Source organism: Mauremys reevesii, linkage group 1 (assembly GCF_016161935.1).
Source record: "Mauremys reevesii isolate NIE-2019 linkage group 1, ASM1616193v1, whole genome shotgun sequence".
In the NCBI taxonomy this organism is placed as follows: Eukaryota; Metazoa; Chordata; order Testudines; family Geoemydidae; genus Mauremys; species Mauremys reevesii.
The window spans coordinates 268,119,516-268,134,419 of record NC_052623.1 but is presented as its reverse complement, the minus strand read 5'-3'; the positions used below and the strand labels follow the sequence as shown (position 1 = coordinate 268,134,419).

Sequence of the window (14,904 nt, the reverse complement as noted above, 5' to 3'; positions counted from 1 at the left end):
AAAATGAAATGTTTCAATCTTATTGAAATGAAACATTTTCATTAGGTGGCAACAAACTATTGTCAGAATATTTCATTTTGAAAAAAATGCTGAGCTTTCAACTATTCATCCCAATTCAGGACTAAATGAAATTTCAAAATCTCAGAATTTCCAACAGGACAGAAATTCTGGGTGTTTTTTTTTTTTTTTTTTTTTTTACCAGACCTACTCTATAGTGAGAGATGTATCACTTTGGTGACGCAGAGGATTTCATAGACAACTACAGGTATAGAAAACCCTCAAAGCAAGCAAAAATTAAATGTATAAAGGTCTTTTCTGGGGTGAGGGGGAGGTGATTAGAGTCACGCCATCTCCTTGCTGAACCATAACACCCTTCCCCTGCCCCTCCTCACCCCACAGGTTCATACGGGCATTTTTCTCCTCCCCTCCCAAAGCATCAACATGAAAGACTTAAGCTTCTCCCAAATGAGTTTACAATGAGAAACTCAAAAGCTTGAGATTTTCCAGACCCTTCCCAGCCTCACGCTCTGCTATTTAAAAGTGATGGGGGCCTAATATAAAAAATGTTTTTAAACCCAAAAAACATTAGCTCAAAAATGTAAGTGGGTTCAGATAATGGTAGAGCTCAAGATCTATTGTCTTTGCAACCTGTCTGATCAGAATGCACAGCTGAGGGTCTTTAGATTTTGATGGTTGATTAGAAAAGTCTCCTTCTCAAGCCAAAAGCCTGAGGTTAGGTAGCAATGGCCCCTCCCCTACAGGGGCATCCCTCTCCCAGCCACAACTGTCTTTAATCATGCTAAGGAAGTGGCATAGCCATGGGTGAAAGTGGGTTAAAGCTAAACAGGAACAAAGGAGCACTCTTATTCCAGACTAAGAGAGTTATTCAGGAACAGCTATTGGTCTTTAAATTCACATCTTGCCTTAATCTTAATTAACTTTCAAGTGTAGACAAGCCCTAAAATATTGGTTTACAACCTTTTTGGGCTAAGGACCCATTTGTAAACCTTGATGGCCTGTGAATAGTTCATAAAGCCCTCAAGTGGCCCCAGAACTGCCCTGGTCTATTTGAAGAATTGTCTCTTGAAAATATTACTCTCCCCACCTCCAAGGGGGAAGGAGGTGGCACTGCAGCACTGCTGCTAATGATCTTGTTGCAAAGGACTAATGAACAGGGAACCTTGAGGTAATGTCAGCATGAGAAGACAAGGTGTCGGGGTGGCATAGAAGTGTCATGACATCACAGCATGGCAGGTCTGCATATTGTGACAGCATGAAGGCATTGTGAAGTGGGTAGTGCTGTGGCATAGTGGTGCCCTGGTGTGATGGCCTCACAGTGTTGTGGCAGTATGGCAGTTTTATGAATTGCCAGTCTCAGTGGCACCATGGCATGGATAGCGTTGTGGCATAGAGGTGTCACAGTGCCATAGTGTCACAGTATGGATTATGCCATGGCATGGCAATGTGATGGTGTGCAGGTCTCAAAGGGCCATGCAGAGGCTGCTCTAGTTATATACCAGCTAGGCATCTGCCTAGGGTAGAAGATTCCTGGGCAGCTGCCAAGGGTGGCAGATTTGATCCAGCTGGCCCCTCCATCATGACAGAGAGGCAGCTGGGACAATTTGAGTGATATTGCAATGCTGCACTCCAGGTTGCAATGCCACTCACAACTGCTTGACCTGCCATTTGACCTGCCGCCCCCTTGTCATGACAGATCAGAAGCTGGGTCAATTTGAGTGGTATGGGGCGGTGGCACATGGAAGTGTTGCCTAGGGCTGTAGATTTTGTTGAGTGGCCTCTGGTGCCATACTGTCATGGCATGGGTGGTGCCATGGCATGGAAGTGCATGGTGCAGCGGTCTCACAGCACCCTGGTGCCATGGCGTGGAAGTGCATGGTGTGGCAGTCTCGCAGCACCCTGGTGCCATGGCGTAGAAGTGCATGGTGCGGTGGTCTCGCAGCACCCTGGTGCTGTGACATGAAAGTGCATGGTGTGGCAGTCTCACCACACCCTGGTGCCATGGCGTGGAAGTGCATGGTGCGGCAGTGTCACAGCACCATGGTATCGCAGTGTGGGTGGTGCTGTGCACACCACTGGCATGGCAGCCTTAGTGCCATGCTGTCACGGGCAGTGTTATGCTATGTGGGTGGCACTGTGTTGTCAGGGTGCCATGAGCGCTATATCTCGTGATGCCGAGGGGCTAGTGCCTGCTGTAAGCTCTGAGCACAACCCCTCAAGAACCTGAACCACTGACATAAGGGCTCCCTCCCAATACTTTGGGTTCACCTGTGATCAGGCAGGTATTGGACACCTACCACCCCAGCCCCGAGGAGGAGGAGGAAGGACCCTTTCACGACATCGAGCAACCTTGGAACCAGTAAGGTGTTTCGAACTTTCCAAACCAACCAATGAGAAAGGGGAGGCGGGACTTCCGGCGCTGGTTGCTAAGACAAGTATGTTTCTCTCCTTAACAACCAAGCGAAGCTGATATTTTGGGTTCAGAGCCGAGGAGGCGCAGGTGAGACTGAGTCCCTCCCCCCTCCCGGGCCCGCCAGATCCCTGCCCACCCTCCTGCCAGCGGACAGGCCCCCGTCCCCCAGCCAGGGACCCCACCCAGCCGGGGCTCCCGCCGCAGCCAGGATCCAGCCCCCGCCCGGGATAGCGCCGTCCCCTCCCCCCAGTTCCTTCTAGGTTCTGGTTATAGCCCCTCCCTCCCCCGGCCTGTGCGATCTGCAGGGCCCCTCCATGGTGGGGGTGGGGGGGCTCCTGTCCTCATATGGCTTGATGGCCGCAGCCACCCCAGTGGAGTCTCCACTGTGCTCTATGCGGGGTGGGGGGGCTCTGAAACCCAACCTGCGCCCATCACCCAGTGAGGATCCCAGCATAAGACACCAAGGCCCAAAACATTCTGTGTGTGTGTGTGTGATTATTTTTCCTCCCTCCAGGCCATATTCCCCCCCCCCATCTCCCCCATGTCAGGTGGGTCTGATGCCTGGAGCAGGGGGCATGTGAAGGAGGCACAATGCTCAGAAGTGGGTCTGATGCCGCCAAATAGGAACGGGTCTCCAAGGAAGCTCCCGTGGGGTTGTTATAAACCAGCTCTATTTAAAATTAAACGACTTTTATGGATGAAATGTCTCTCAACAGCATTTCTTTCCAACCTGGTTGTGTGTTTAAACTGTCTGCTGTATACGAAGGACTCTGAGATGGATTGTGTGTGTCATGGGGCCTGGGGTTGTGGGTGAGACGTTTGGGAGATTAACCTGAAACACCGCAACAACTCAAAGGAATTGCCTCATTTCAACCATCTAGTTTGCTATCCTGTCTTCCACCATCTGTGATTACTGCTGACTGAGTACTTCAGAGGGATGTGTAAAACTCCCACAGTTCCTTCTGGGAGAACCCGTAGCCCTAGTACTTGTTACTTTAGTTAGTGTGTCTGCAGACTGGTCTTACTATGGCCCCAGATAGGTGTTGGGTGTGTTATTGCCCAGTGATGGAACATTACCTTGTCAGGACCTCTTTTCAAAATACATTTATGATGCTCCTGCTTTCTCTGAGGCGGTAGGGGAGTGTCTTATGCCAGATAGGAGAACCAGAGAAGAGACCAAGGTGAAATGTTCTGAATTTGCCCATCAGAGAGTGCTGTAGGACTGCGTCACCTTCTGAGCGACTGGCCAGGCATAGGCCCAGAGAAGTGGTGCAGCAGAGTCTGATGTGGCACTCCTGTGATTGGCAAACCCTGGAGTTGAAAAAAGAAGTTGAAAAACAAACCAAAACAGCCCATTAACTATTTCCATCCTGAAACGCACACAAAATCTGTTCCTGTTGCATGCACACTTTGGCCCCATTGCGAACAGTATTGTGTCTTGAAAAGAACAGGACAGCAGCCTAAGGCAGAGGATGGTTGATGCCATGCTTTCTGTTTGGCTACTGGAAAGCAGTGCTGTAATTTCACTGTGTCCTGACCCCTCACTAGTAACCAAGCTGCCATCAAGTCAGAGCCCTATGTCTCTTTATGGAGTTGTGCCCCTGAGACGTGCAGCACATTTGAAATCATGACTATAGAAAGTGACAACTTTTTGTAAGCTCTTTATCTCTGTAATAAATTGTAACAGAGTTCTCCAGGTTAATTACATACTGTGGAGAAGCAATAAGCAATGGAGGAGATGGCAGGATTCACATCTTGCGTCTCATAGTGATCAAACTGGACCTTTTTAAAATTCAACTTTCTTATTCCCCCCCCCCCCTCTTTTTAGCAGTGTTCTTTGGGCAGAGAACCTCCTGCTTCTGCTGAAACTGTTCTGCCTGATTCTCAAGAGTTCCATCCCTCTGGCCCACCTGCACTGCAGCATCTGGCTGGTCCTAAGTAGGCACCTCTGCCCCCTTTCAAGGTCACAGTGGAAGGACCATGGCAGACACCGGGGAGGGGAAAAAGGAGGAGGCAGATTATAAAAGACTTCACAGCTTCCCGCTGATCAGGGTAAGAACAAGGGTGGGCATGTATGATCATGAGAATGACAAGGTACAAGGATGGGAGATAAATGTATTTCATTTGTACCTACCCTCCAAACCAGTTTGTCCTCAACTTCTGAGTAGCTACAAGAATATGATCATATCATACCAATTCTATCTGAGGGCTGCACCCTCCTACCATTTCCCCATGTTCCACTCTACTGTGAGGCAACTTAGAGGCAGCTTGCTCCAGAGTTTATTAATGTTGCCACTCAGTCAGCCACAGTGAGCTAGGGCAATCCCTTTCTGACCCCACTCCTTCAGCGCTGAGCATGCTGCCTTTACAGCACTCCCACCACATTCAGGGTACTCTGTGCAGCTTGGGTTTTTTTTTCGTTTTTGGGGGGTTTTTTAGAGGAGCTTGGATAAGAGACATCTCTAGTCAATGAGATAATAGAACAGGGGGGAATGATGCGTAACTTAGATTTCCCTGTAGGGCTTATTGCAATAATATCTAAGGGCTGTCTACCTACTCTTACCACAATATGAGCACAAAATATTATGATCTATGAGGAAAAGTTAAATAAATCTTAAATTCAGCTTGGAATAAACAGTTGCAGTTCCATGGGAGTGTCAGGGCTGTAATCAGCAGTGTTGTAAATAGTGGTATAAATTGTTCAGAACGTAGTAACGGAGCATAACTTTTACCTATTTGGCATTGAGTGGTTGTGCAGAAATGAGTGCAGCTGACATGTTGAGGCTTTACAGGAGAGGTTGGGATGTATAGGAAAAATAAATGAGGAGAGCAACTAACACACCTTCCCTTTATCTTAACTCCCCCATTAGTTATTTTTTTTTCTCTTGTACCTCCCTCTTCTCACCCCTTTATTCTGCTCTCACTTACTCTGGTCTCCCATTGACTACACTGATGCAATTGAGAGCAGACCTTGACTCACTGCATGTGTCATGCTTGTCCTGGAAACACAAGGAATGCCAAATTGGGACAGGTCTTGTTGCTTTGTCACTTACACCCATTTTCTTCTCCAGCTCTCCCCACTGCTCACAACACTCCTGAATTCGGCCCTAAATAGATCTAACTTGGCTATGTGGCAATGAAGCACACCAAGAAGGGAAAGGGGAATGGTTTAGGGGGATCCCAGAGGTACAGCTAGGAGTGAAAGATGAAACTGAGCAAAGGGAAAGCCTCAGTCTGTTAGGCTGTGGAATACTCTCCTAATGGAAAAATTGGAAACTTCATCACTTGTAACTTAAATCACTGAATCGTTGGAATATAAGCAGGGAACAATTCTGCATTGACTGGGAGGGAGGGAGGAACAAGAGGTGACCTAATAAGCCTTTTCCATCTTGGATATTTACATTTCTCCAAAGGCAGAGCTATTTCTGATCTCAAGCCCTTGGCATTTGAGCTCTCCTATGGGTGATGCTCTTGCGTCCTCTGCGGTACAGATCAGAGGAGCTAGCATGTGTGATTATTTTTTTTCTGCTTGTATCCAAGAATGTAGGGCACAGCCGTGCCATGATGGAGGGAGCAGGTGACACCAGCTTATCTGCTCTTCTGTTTTGGGCCCAGCTCTTTGGGTTGCTGAGCTCCCTCTTGTTTGCTTGTTTTTCCCAGCACACAGACATGCCAGAGGAGATGCGAGTGGAGGCCATGGAGCTGTGTGTCACCGCCTGTGAGAAATACGCCACCAACAATGAGGTAACAGTCAGTGCTAAGAAGGTTACTTTGTCTGGACGTGCTGGTTGCAGTCGCTCTGTCTCCATACTTGGGGAATCTTCTGGAGCAAGAATAAAGGGGGAGGCAGAAAGGAGGTCAGACACTCTGGTCCCAATTTTCTGTTGCTTTGTTCCTGCACTGAGCACAAGGAGAAAAGGGAAGGGGGAGGAAAGGAGACTGGAGTCTCTGACTAGGCTCCTAGCATTGATCAGAGAAGCCTCAGGCCTGTTCTAACTTAGTCTGCTTCACATGGCCTCTTGTAAGCGAGCTTTCTGTATTCTGAGTGAAGTGGGAGGAGTATCCAGGTATCCAAGTATCACTTGGGGGCACTGCACATGCAGAGGGGTTATGCTCCCTCCTGAATTAACATAGTTGGCCTAGTACATCCCTTTATCCCTGGTTCTCAGATGATTTCTAGCTGAGCAACAGGGGACAGTCTGTTTGTTACAACGGATGTTCAGTGCTAGGAATGAGTAAGAACTAGAAGGGAGAGTGGGGGAGTTTTTCATACCTTCCATTTGCTCCCCTGGCCCAGTCCCAAAAGTTGTGTCTTGCTGATTCGCTGCAAGGAAAAAGGGATTCCCTCAAAAAACAATAAAGAATAGTGATCTGATTCTCCTGTCAAACTCATTCTTGTGTGACTTAAATCCTGATTCAGACCAGTGTGAGTGAGAGGAGAATCAGGTTCTAGATACAGACCTCTAATATCTCCTACTGGGTTTTCAGAAGTCTGCAGCAAAGATGTCTGGGTGCTCCTCAGTGGAGCTCTGCTGTACTGTAACCTCACCCTAGCTCTCACCCTCCTCCTGAGAGTCATGTTAAAGGGAGGGCAACCGTGGGGAATTTGTATGCACAAACACACCCCTCCTATCTCTGACCTGGTGCTCCCTCTGCATACTCCTGGACTCTTTCTCTTTATTCCTCAGAGTGCCGCTAAGATGATCAAAGAGACAATGGACAAGAAGTTTGGCTCCTCGTGGCATGTAGTGATTGGTGAGGGCTTTGGCTTTGAGATCACCCATGAGGTGAAGAACCTGCTGTACATGTTCTTTGGCGGCAGCCTGGCTGTTTGTGTCTGGAAGTGCTCCTGACACATCTCCTCATGTCCAAGGCTCATCACATACAAGGGATTTCTTCATTCCTTTCACAGGTTTTTGTACAATCTTGAGGCAGGGCTTTATTTTTAATAGGAAAATGTGGGGATTTTTTTCATATTTATGTACTAGTTCCCTGGGATACGCTGTGTGTGTGTGTGTGCGTGTGTAAATCTGCTGAGCTATCTAATCCAAGTTCAAGGGGTATCTCACTTTGATCTTGTGTGTCTCTTTGCTTAAATGATAAGATTAGGCAGGAAGGGATCTGGTGGGTAGGTAATCCGGTGGGATGCTGTTTATGAAGCCATACATCAGATCTAGGAGTGTGTGTGTGAAAGGGAAAAGGGTGCTAATCCAGCATGCCATCTTCTTCTCCTATCTTTCCACACTATTTTCTCTCTTCTCTGAAGTCCCTCCTACACCATGGAAAGGTTCTGGTGACCAATGTCTGCCCTGCCCTGACGATCAATGTTGACAGTATTTCTCCCCTCTCATTTTCTTTCTGTCCCCATCTAGGATGACCTTTTGGAACAGGTCATGTGAAGGATCCTCCCCCACTGTCCCAAACAGTGCTGGGGGCTAAGTCTGCTTTCCTGCACCTCTCTCCCATTCTCTGGGACAAGAACATGACAGCTGAGCTGCCTGGGTGTGAGAAGAAAGTGACAACTTAGAAATCCAAACCCGGTGGGTGGTTGCTATGCAAACTGACCCCTCCTTTTCACACCCACTGAGCAGTGGCATAGCTCTAAAATGTTTGCAGCTTCTGGCACATGGGGGAGTGGGTGAAAACTCAATACAGCATTTGAATGCATCCTTAGGGGAGGCAAAAGCTCTCTGCACACCATGGGTGCCAGGATTGTGCACACTCCATATCTTGTTTAGAGGCTGGTAGTAATGGGGGAGCTCCATGTGAGCTGCCAGTTTGTCAGTCATTGGAGATTTAATATACATTTGTTCTTTAGTCTGTTTTATCTTTTTAAAGCTGTGGAAAGGTGTTGAGAGAGAATGAACCTACTTGTATTTTACATATATGGCTTATTTATATGAATATGGGGATTTTTTTAAACAGTAAAAAGTTTATTACAATGGTGGCTTTTGTGTTTGAGGTTTTCTCTTTAGAACCCATCGAGGTAGGGGCACAAAGGGAAGGCAGCCAACTGTGACTTGGTTCAGGCATCATGCTTGGGACATGTCTTCACTCACTCTCTTGTTGGCTGGGTGACTTGTAGCAGTGGGAGGAAGGAGGTCTGTCCTCTTTAATTTGGCTTCTGTGCTGGTGGAAGGATTCAGTGCTGAGGGAAGGCTGCCAGATCAACAATGCTGGAGAGCAAAGTCTTCTGTTTATCTGTGGAGCAGGTTCAACATGAGCAACAGCAGGGCAGGCTACTCACACTCCCCACCTTCTGCCAATCTGCCTCGGCCCTGATCTAAAGGGGCAACCTCTAAAGAGGATTTGAGTCTCTATGGCTCATTGGATTGTTGGCATTCTCAGAAGAGAGCCCAAGCAGTGCTACAGTCCATGCCAGTTCTTGTCTAATGAACAGTTAATAGTTAATATTCTTTCATGCTAATGAATAGTGAATAGCCGTGCATGCGCACACACACACGCATGCCTCCTGGTCATGGGTGCCCATGCTAGGGTCAGGCTGACCTGCAGAGATCAGAGAGAGGGAGGGGGGTTACCTCAGCAAACAATCTCTTGGCCCCACCAGCCACCTGTTATCTGGTCATGTGGCTGCAGCCATGTCTCTGTGACCTGCACAAAACAAGCACATTCTGCTGAAGTTGGCTGGTCCCCAGCCATTAGACCCCACAGCTGGAAGATAAAGCTCCTCAGTTTCCTAAAGCAAGTGCAACTGGGGAATCTGGGAGGTTCCCATGTTCTCCTATGCCTTTCCTGACGAGCACTTCCCTCTGCAGCCAGCAATCTTGGGCCTTTCTGGGGCCTACCCCGTTCTGGAATGGGAGTAGCCACAGTCATTTTCCCTACTGGCTGGAGTGCACACCTTACAAACTTGTTCCATGAGTGTGTCAGCAATGGAGTTTCAAGGAGAAGCCTACTGGGCTGGCAGCAGGTGTGTTTCTGCTGTGCTACGGGGTGGAGAGAGGAGAAGAGAGGTTTGTCCTAGTGTGACTTTTCTTGCACCCAGTCCATGTGTTGTTACCATCATCCTACCATCGAACAGTGCTTGAGTCACAGGTGGGGAGGGATGTGGAAAACTGCAGGGTGGCATCTGTTGGCACCAACCAGCATGACCCTTCCTATCTGCCAGTTGGGAAAGGCCACGATCCTCCAAAATCCAATTATAAGCAGTGCATCATTTGTGACTTACTTTACTGCGGAGGAGAGCAGGGCTCCATAACGTTCTGCTATTGGGCTGCGTGGTGGGGAGTCCTGAGTCCATGAAAGCACTGGAAAGGTCGCAGAGGGAGTGGCCATCATGGACTTCCTGCCCCAAGGGAGACTCAACTCTAGCGGGCAGGGTGTGGGAGGCAGGAATCTGATCACTTCCCTGCAATGATGTCATGGCAACAAGATGCACTGCTACATCGCCAGATGAGAAGTGTTGGCTTTAAAGCTCTCCAGCTCTCATTTTGCTGCAGGCTCAGACCTGACTCCATGAAAAATCTTTCGGTTAATATTTAATGCTGGCATTGAAGTGATGCAGAGCCTGAGGCTTGCAAGCGTCGCGTCCAGCCTACTTTCTGCTTCCCACTGTGATACTAATTCTCTGCTGCCACAAGGGATGAGGATTTTGAACACTTCTAATGTAAGGCTGGGATCTCTGTTAACGGGCAGGCTCCCACACATACATTGATGATGATGAGCCCACAAGCTGGGTTTGAGATCCCCACACACAGACTGACCTCAAACCCACCTCTGTGACCTGGGGAGGTGTGGGGTCCCCACACACCTACCCAGCTCAGACCTGGCCCTATGACATAGGAGATGATAACCCCACTGCTCAATTGTGGGGGTCCCCGCGCACAGAGCAGGGACCAACTCGTTTGACGTAAGCCACTGAATAGCGACCAGATGGTAAAAACATTTGGGAAGCAGAGACCTAATGGTCTGTATTCCACCCACAATCCCTTTGAGCGTCTTTGTTCCCCCAGGCCAGGGCCAGCTTGGAACCAGTGATCGCCCTGTGAAAGGCTCTGTAGCCCTTCCCCAGTCCCTCAGCATTATCCACTCCCTGCTGCCTGGCTAGGTCAGCAGGACTTTGAAGTCAGACATTTTGCTGGAAAGCTCTGCTCATGTGAGCCCAGAACACGGATGCACTTAAGAGTTAATGTCTTTAGCACAGACTAAAGGGGGAAATAAGACCTGTGAATTTACTATTGGCCATGTTATTACTGCAGCGCAAGGAATGAAATATAGCATTGTCAGAATCTGGGGCGGCCGAAAGTGTCAGCTGGAGACAGTTACTAGGCAACCATTGCACCATGGGACATGAGCAAGCAGAGAACTCCTTGTTCTCTCCACAGCAACTCTGTGTGGATGTGTTCAAGACAGTGTGCGTGTGTCCTAGAGAACGTATGACTGTGTGTCAGAAAGAAAAGTGTGAAAAGGAGGGAAGTGATACTGAGTCAGAGGAATGTGTGTAAAGAATGTGGGGCTCTGTGTGTGGCCACAGGTGCCATCCAACCCCCTGGACCTGGGCCCAGGTTGGATCTGCTGACATTGCCACAAAGAGCTTCACATCTTAGCCTCAGCCCCCTGAGTTACCTGTTCTCTTTTCCCCAGATCTCTTAGGTGAAAGGAAAATTTAAAAGGGAAAACGGGCATCTCTTTCACTCCTGTACCCCAGTGCTGGCCTCTCACCCCTGTGATACAGGAGGGCCAGGAAGCAGTGGGAGAGTGGTAGAGGGGAAGTATATAAGCCCTAGGCTAATTAAGGTGTGTTTCCCTGTAGACTAGGGAGGGTTGCTACAGGTTAATTGGAGCACCTGTAGTCAATTAAGGCCTTGTTAGCAACCTAATAAAAACCCCTGCTTCAGCCAGTCAGGGGAGAAGGAGAGAGGACTGGAGCTTGGAGGTGTGTTGTGAGACTTGGAAGATCAGAAAACTGGAATAAGGGAGACCATGCCCCAGTGTTTAAGGACTGAAGGTACCCCACCCAAGGGGGAAGAGGGTAAGAACCTGCAGGGGTTGAGAGGGGCTGGGGCTCAGAGTAAGGAGCAAACCTCTGCTTTCCTCTTTTACCACCTTCCTGGGCCACTAGTGGGGCCCTTGGTGCCCCAAGAGCAGGGGCAAGGAGTGGCATCTTAGCCCCCCCACCAAGAAAAGTGCAGGACCCACTAAACTACATTGGCCATCTTGTCACATGTGGTGTTAGCAGTGGGATCTCTGCACCATGAACATAATCCAGGGTGGGTCACAACCACCCTGCCTCAAGATGGAGGATGTGGTCAAAGCACTCGTGCAAGCCACTGCCACCCAGCAGGAGGCTACCCAGGTCCAGGCAGCTGCAGCAAGAGACCAATCACCAGCTGATGACCCAGGTCACTCAAGATTGGGCCATGCTGCAGGAACTAGTGAACCAAGTGAAGGCCCTTACGGAGCTGAGCCGTGGGTATGATGGGACATGGACCATACGGGCCAGCTACTGTCTGCAGAAAATGACCCAGGAAGGTGATGTGGAGGTGTACCTCCTGGCCTTCAAGAGGACAGCCCTGAGGGAGGCCTGGCCCCGAGACCAGTGGTCAGGTATCCTTGCCCCATTTTCGTATGGGGAGGCCCAGAAGGCCTACTATGATATGACTGCAGAGGAGGCAGCATATTACCCCTGACTGAAGGCAGAGATCCTAGCCAGGGCAGGGGTAACAATGGCCTTGCGAGCCCGGAGGTTCCATGAATGGCAGTACTGTGAAGACAAGACACCGCGATCACACCTATTTGACCTAATCCACCTAGCCCAGAAGTGGTTACACCCAGTGACTCTCATCTTGGAGAAAATGATGGAGCTCCTGGTGCTGGACCACTATACAGGGGACTACCCTCGAGCCTCTGAGCCTGGGTAGGCCAGAATGACCCCTCCACCTATGATGAACTAGTCACCCTTGTAGAGAGACAACTGGCAGCCCGTGAACTGTTCGAAACCCTGGGAGGTGAAACATGGACCCCAAGGCCCTGGATCATTGAGAACTCCAGGAAAGCCATAGCTGGAAGAACAGGGACCTAGGAGCAGCCTGAGGCCCTAAAGGGACCTGGAAGTATGGGGGGAGAAGGCTGGGGAAGTGAGTCAGAGGGCCCAAGACAGAAGGCAACCTCCGGAATACCGCTGTTATGAGTGTGGGGAGGTGGGGCATATAGCAGCCCAGTGCCCCAACAGGGAGGAGCCCATGCAATGTAATCTGGGGGAGCCCGGGGACCAATGTGGCCTAATCAGCCTGGTGAGAGTCACAACAGCCCAACATGACAACACCAGGCCAGTAAAGATGAATGGCATCCAGACCCTAGCTTTGGTGGACTCTGGGAGTGCTGTCACATTGGTCTCAGGGAAGTTAGTGGGGCAAGACCAACTGAGCCGGGCCAAGAGCACTGGACTGACGTGTCCATGGCACAATAAATTTCTACCCCACAATTCCAATACGGATTGAGATCCAGGGAAATACTACCAAGATGACTGCAGGGGTGGTCCCCAAGCTCCCCTACCTGGTCTTAATTGGCAGGGACTTTGCTGGGTTCGAGAGCCTACTCCCCCCCCACCCCACACACATTGACTTAGGGGAGGGAAGTAAACCCCAAGCGGAATTTGAGGTGCCCATGGATGACCCTACCACAATTTTTGCTGAGTTTTCCCCAGAGTTATTTTCACCCCCCTGGGAAGTCCTGGAAATCCAGACAGGAAAGGAGGGCAGACAAAAGATTAGGATCTTGACAGCAAACCAGAGAGCTGCCCTGGTTGGGAGGAGGCCCCGTGGAGACCCAGAGATGGCCTCCAGCATGAGGGGAAGCACCCCCAAAGAAGGAGGGGAGCCCAAGTCAATAGAATCAGGCCAGATTGGTCCCGCACGTGAATGTTTTGGGCAGGACCAAGCCGATGACCCACTGTATGCAGATGTGAGGGATGAGGTAGTAGAGGTAAATGGCGTGCCAGTAGAAGGGAAAACCAAAGGCACAAGGCCATACTATATAATCAAGCAGGATCTGTTGTACCGGGTAGTGCCAATACGGGGGGAAGTAGTAGCACAGCTCTTGGTGCCACGGAAGCACTCAAGGGCCTTATTAGAGTTAGCTCACAGTCATCTTGGGGACATTTAGGAGCAAACAAGACCCTGGATAGAGTCCTAAGAAGGTTCTACTGGCCGGGAGTATGGGCAGAAGTCCAACGCTATTGCACCTCCTGCCCAGAGTGTCCCCGACCTCAGTTAAGGGCCCCGTTGGTACCCTTGCCTATAATGGAAGTTCCTTTTGAAAGAATAGCAATGGATCTAGTGGGCCCAGTAGAAAGAACGGCCCGGGGCCACCGAAGCATATTTGTCATCCTGGACTACACTACATGGTACCCCCAAAGCCATTCCTTTAAGAAACCCCACATCCAAGGCAATTGCAGGTTTTTGCTAGGGTAGCCATCCCTAAGGAGATCCTGACAGATCAAGGGACTCCCTTCATGTTGAGAGTAATGAAAGACTTTTGTACCCTGCTCTGCATCCAAGACTTGCCGACCTCAGTCTATCATCCCCAAACAGATGGTCTGGTTGAGCGATTTAACCGCACTCTCAAGAGTATGATCTGAAAAGTGGTGGCCCAAGATGGAAAAGACTGGGATACCCTCCTACCATACCTGATGTTTGCAATACGAGAAGTTCCCCAAGCATCTAATGGTTTCTCCCACTTCGAGCTACTGTACAGACGCCACCCACGTGGCGTATTAGACATTGTGAAGGAGGAATGGGAGGAACAACCCAACCCAAGGAAAAATGTCATTGCACATGTAGTCCAGATGAGAGAACAAATAGCCCAAAGGACCCATATAGTACGAGAACATTTGGCGAAAGCACAAGAGGCCTAACGAACCTACTACAATCATCGGGCAAACACATGGAAATTTCAACCAGGAGAACGGGTGCTGGTGCTGGTACCAACAGCAGAAAGTAAGCTCCTGGCCAGCTGGCATGGGCCCTATGAGATCGTGAAAGCCATTGAGGAGGTGAATTATAAGGTAAAGCAAGGCCAGAGCAGATCTATCATGTCAACTTACTGAAACCCTGGTGCGATTGGGAGATGTGGCTGGCCGTCCTGCCAGCTCCACCCCAGGCAGATGGCCCACAACGGCAGGTAAGGATATCCCCCGAATTAGTCCCAGAACAACAAACAAAGGTAGTTGAAATGTTCTCCACACAACCAGGCTGTATGATGCTGATCCAACAGCACATCGTCACCTGTCTCAAGGGTGATGATAAACCCATATCGCATACCGGAGGCAAAAAGAGAAGAAATTAGGACAGAAGTAAGGAAGATGCTGGAACTTGGGGGTGACTGAGGAATCCCACAGCCAGTGGTCCAGCCCTATTGTCTTGGTCCCCAAGCCTGATGGCACCCTGAGGTTTTGTAATGACTTTTGGAAGTTAAATGAGGTATCCCAATTCGATGTCTACTGATACCACATG

The 14,904-nt window shown here is 49.5% G+C and overlaps 1 protein-coding gene across 5 annotated transcripts; it reads left to right on the top strand.

Annotated features, from left to right (window-relative positions):
- Positions 1–808: 808 nt before the first annotated feature.
- On the top strand, positions 809–8,378 carry DNAL4 (dynein axonemal light chain 4). Of its 5 annotated transcripts, XM_039488198.1 has the most exons (6): positions 809–1,186; positions 2,297–2,518; positions 4,260–4,483; positions 6,092–6,175; positions 7,120–7,186; positions 7,804–8,378. In XM_039488198.1, the coding sequence occupies exons 3-6, from the start codon at positions 4,412–4,414 to the stop codon at positions 7,806–7,808; spliced, it is 228 nt and encodes a 75-aa protein (XP_039344132.1). In that variant the 5' UTR covers positions 809–1,186; positions 2,297–2,518; positions 4,260–4,411; the 3' UTR covers positions 7,809–8,378. The 5 variants fall into 5 exon arrangements, with proteins under 5 accessions (XP_039344132.1, XP_039344113.1, XP_039344102.1 ...); XM_039488179.1 differs by having other exon boundaries at positions 2,297–2,377; positions 7,120–8,378; XM_039488168.1 differs by having other exon boundaries at positions 4,263–4,483; positions 7,120–8,378.
- The last annotated feature ends 6,526 nt before the right edge of the window (positions 8,379–14,904 follow it).

Coding starts and splice junctions, on each gene's coding strand:
- DNAL4 (XM_039488188.1), top strand. CDS start 4,412: ATGGCAGACACCGGGGAGGGGAAAAAGGAGGAGGCAGATTATAAAAGA. Junction 4,484..6,091: donor ACAGCTTCCCGCTGATCAGG/GTAAGAACAAGG, acceptor TGTTTTTCCCAG/CACACAGACATGCCAGAGGA. Junction 6,176..7,119: donor AATACGCCACCAACAATGAG/GTAACAGTCAGT, acceptor TTTATTCCTCAG/AGTGCCGCTAAGATGATCAA.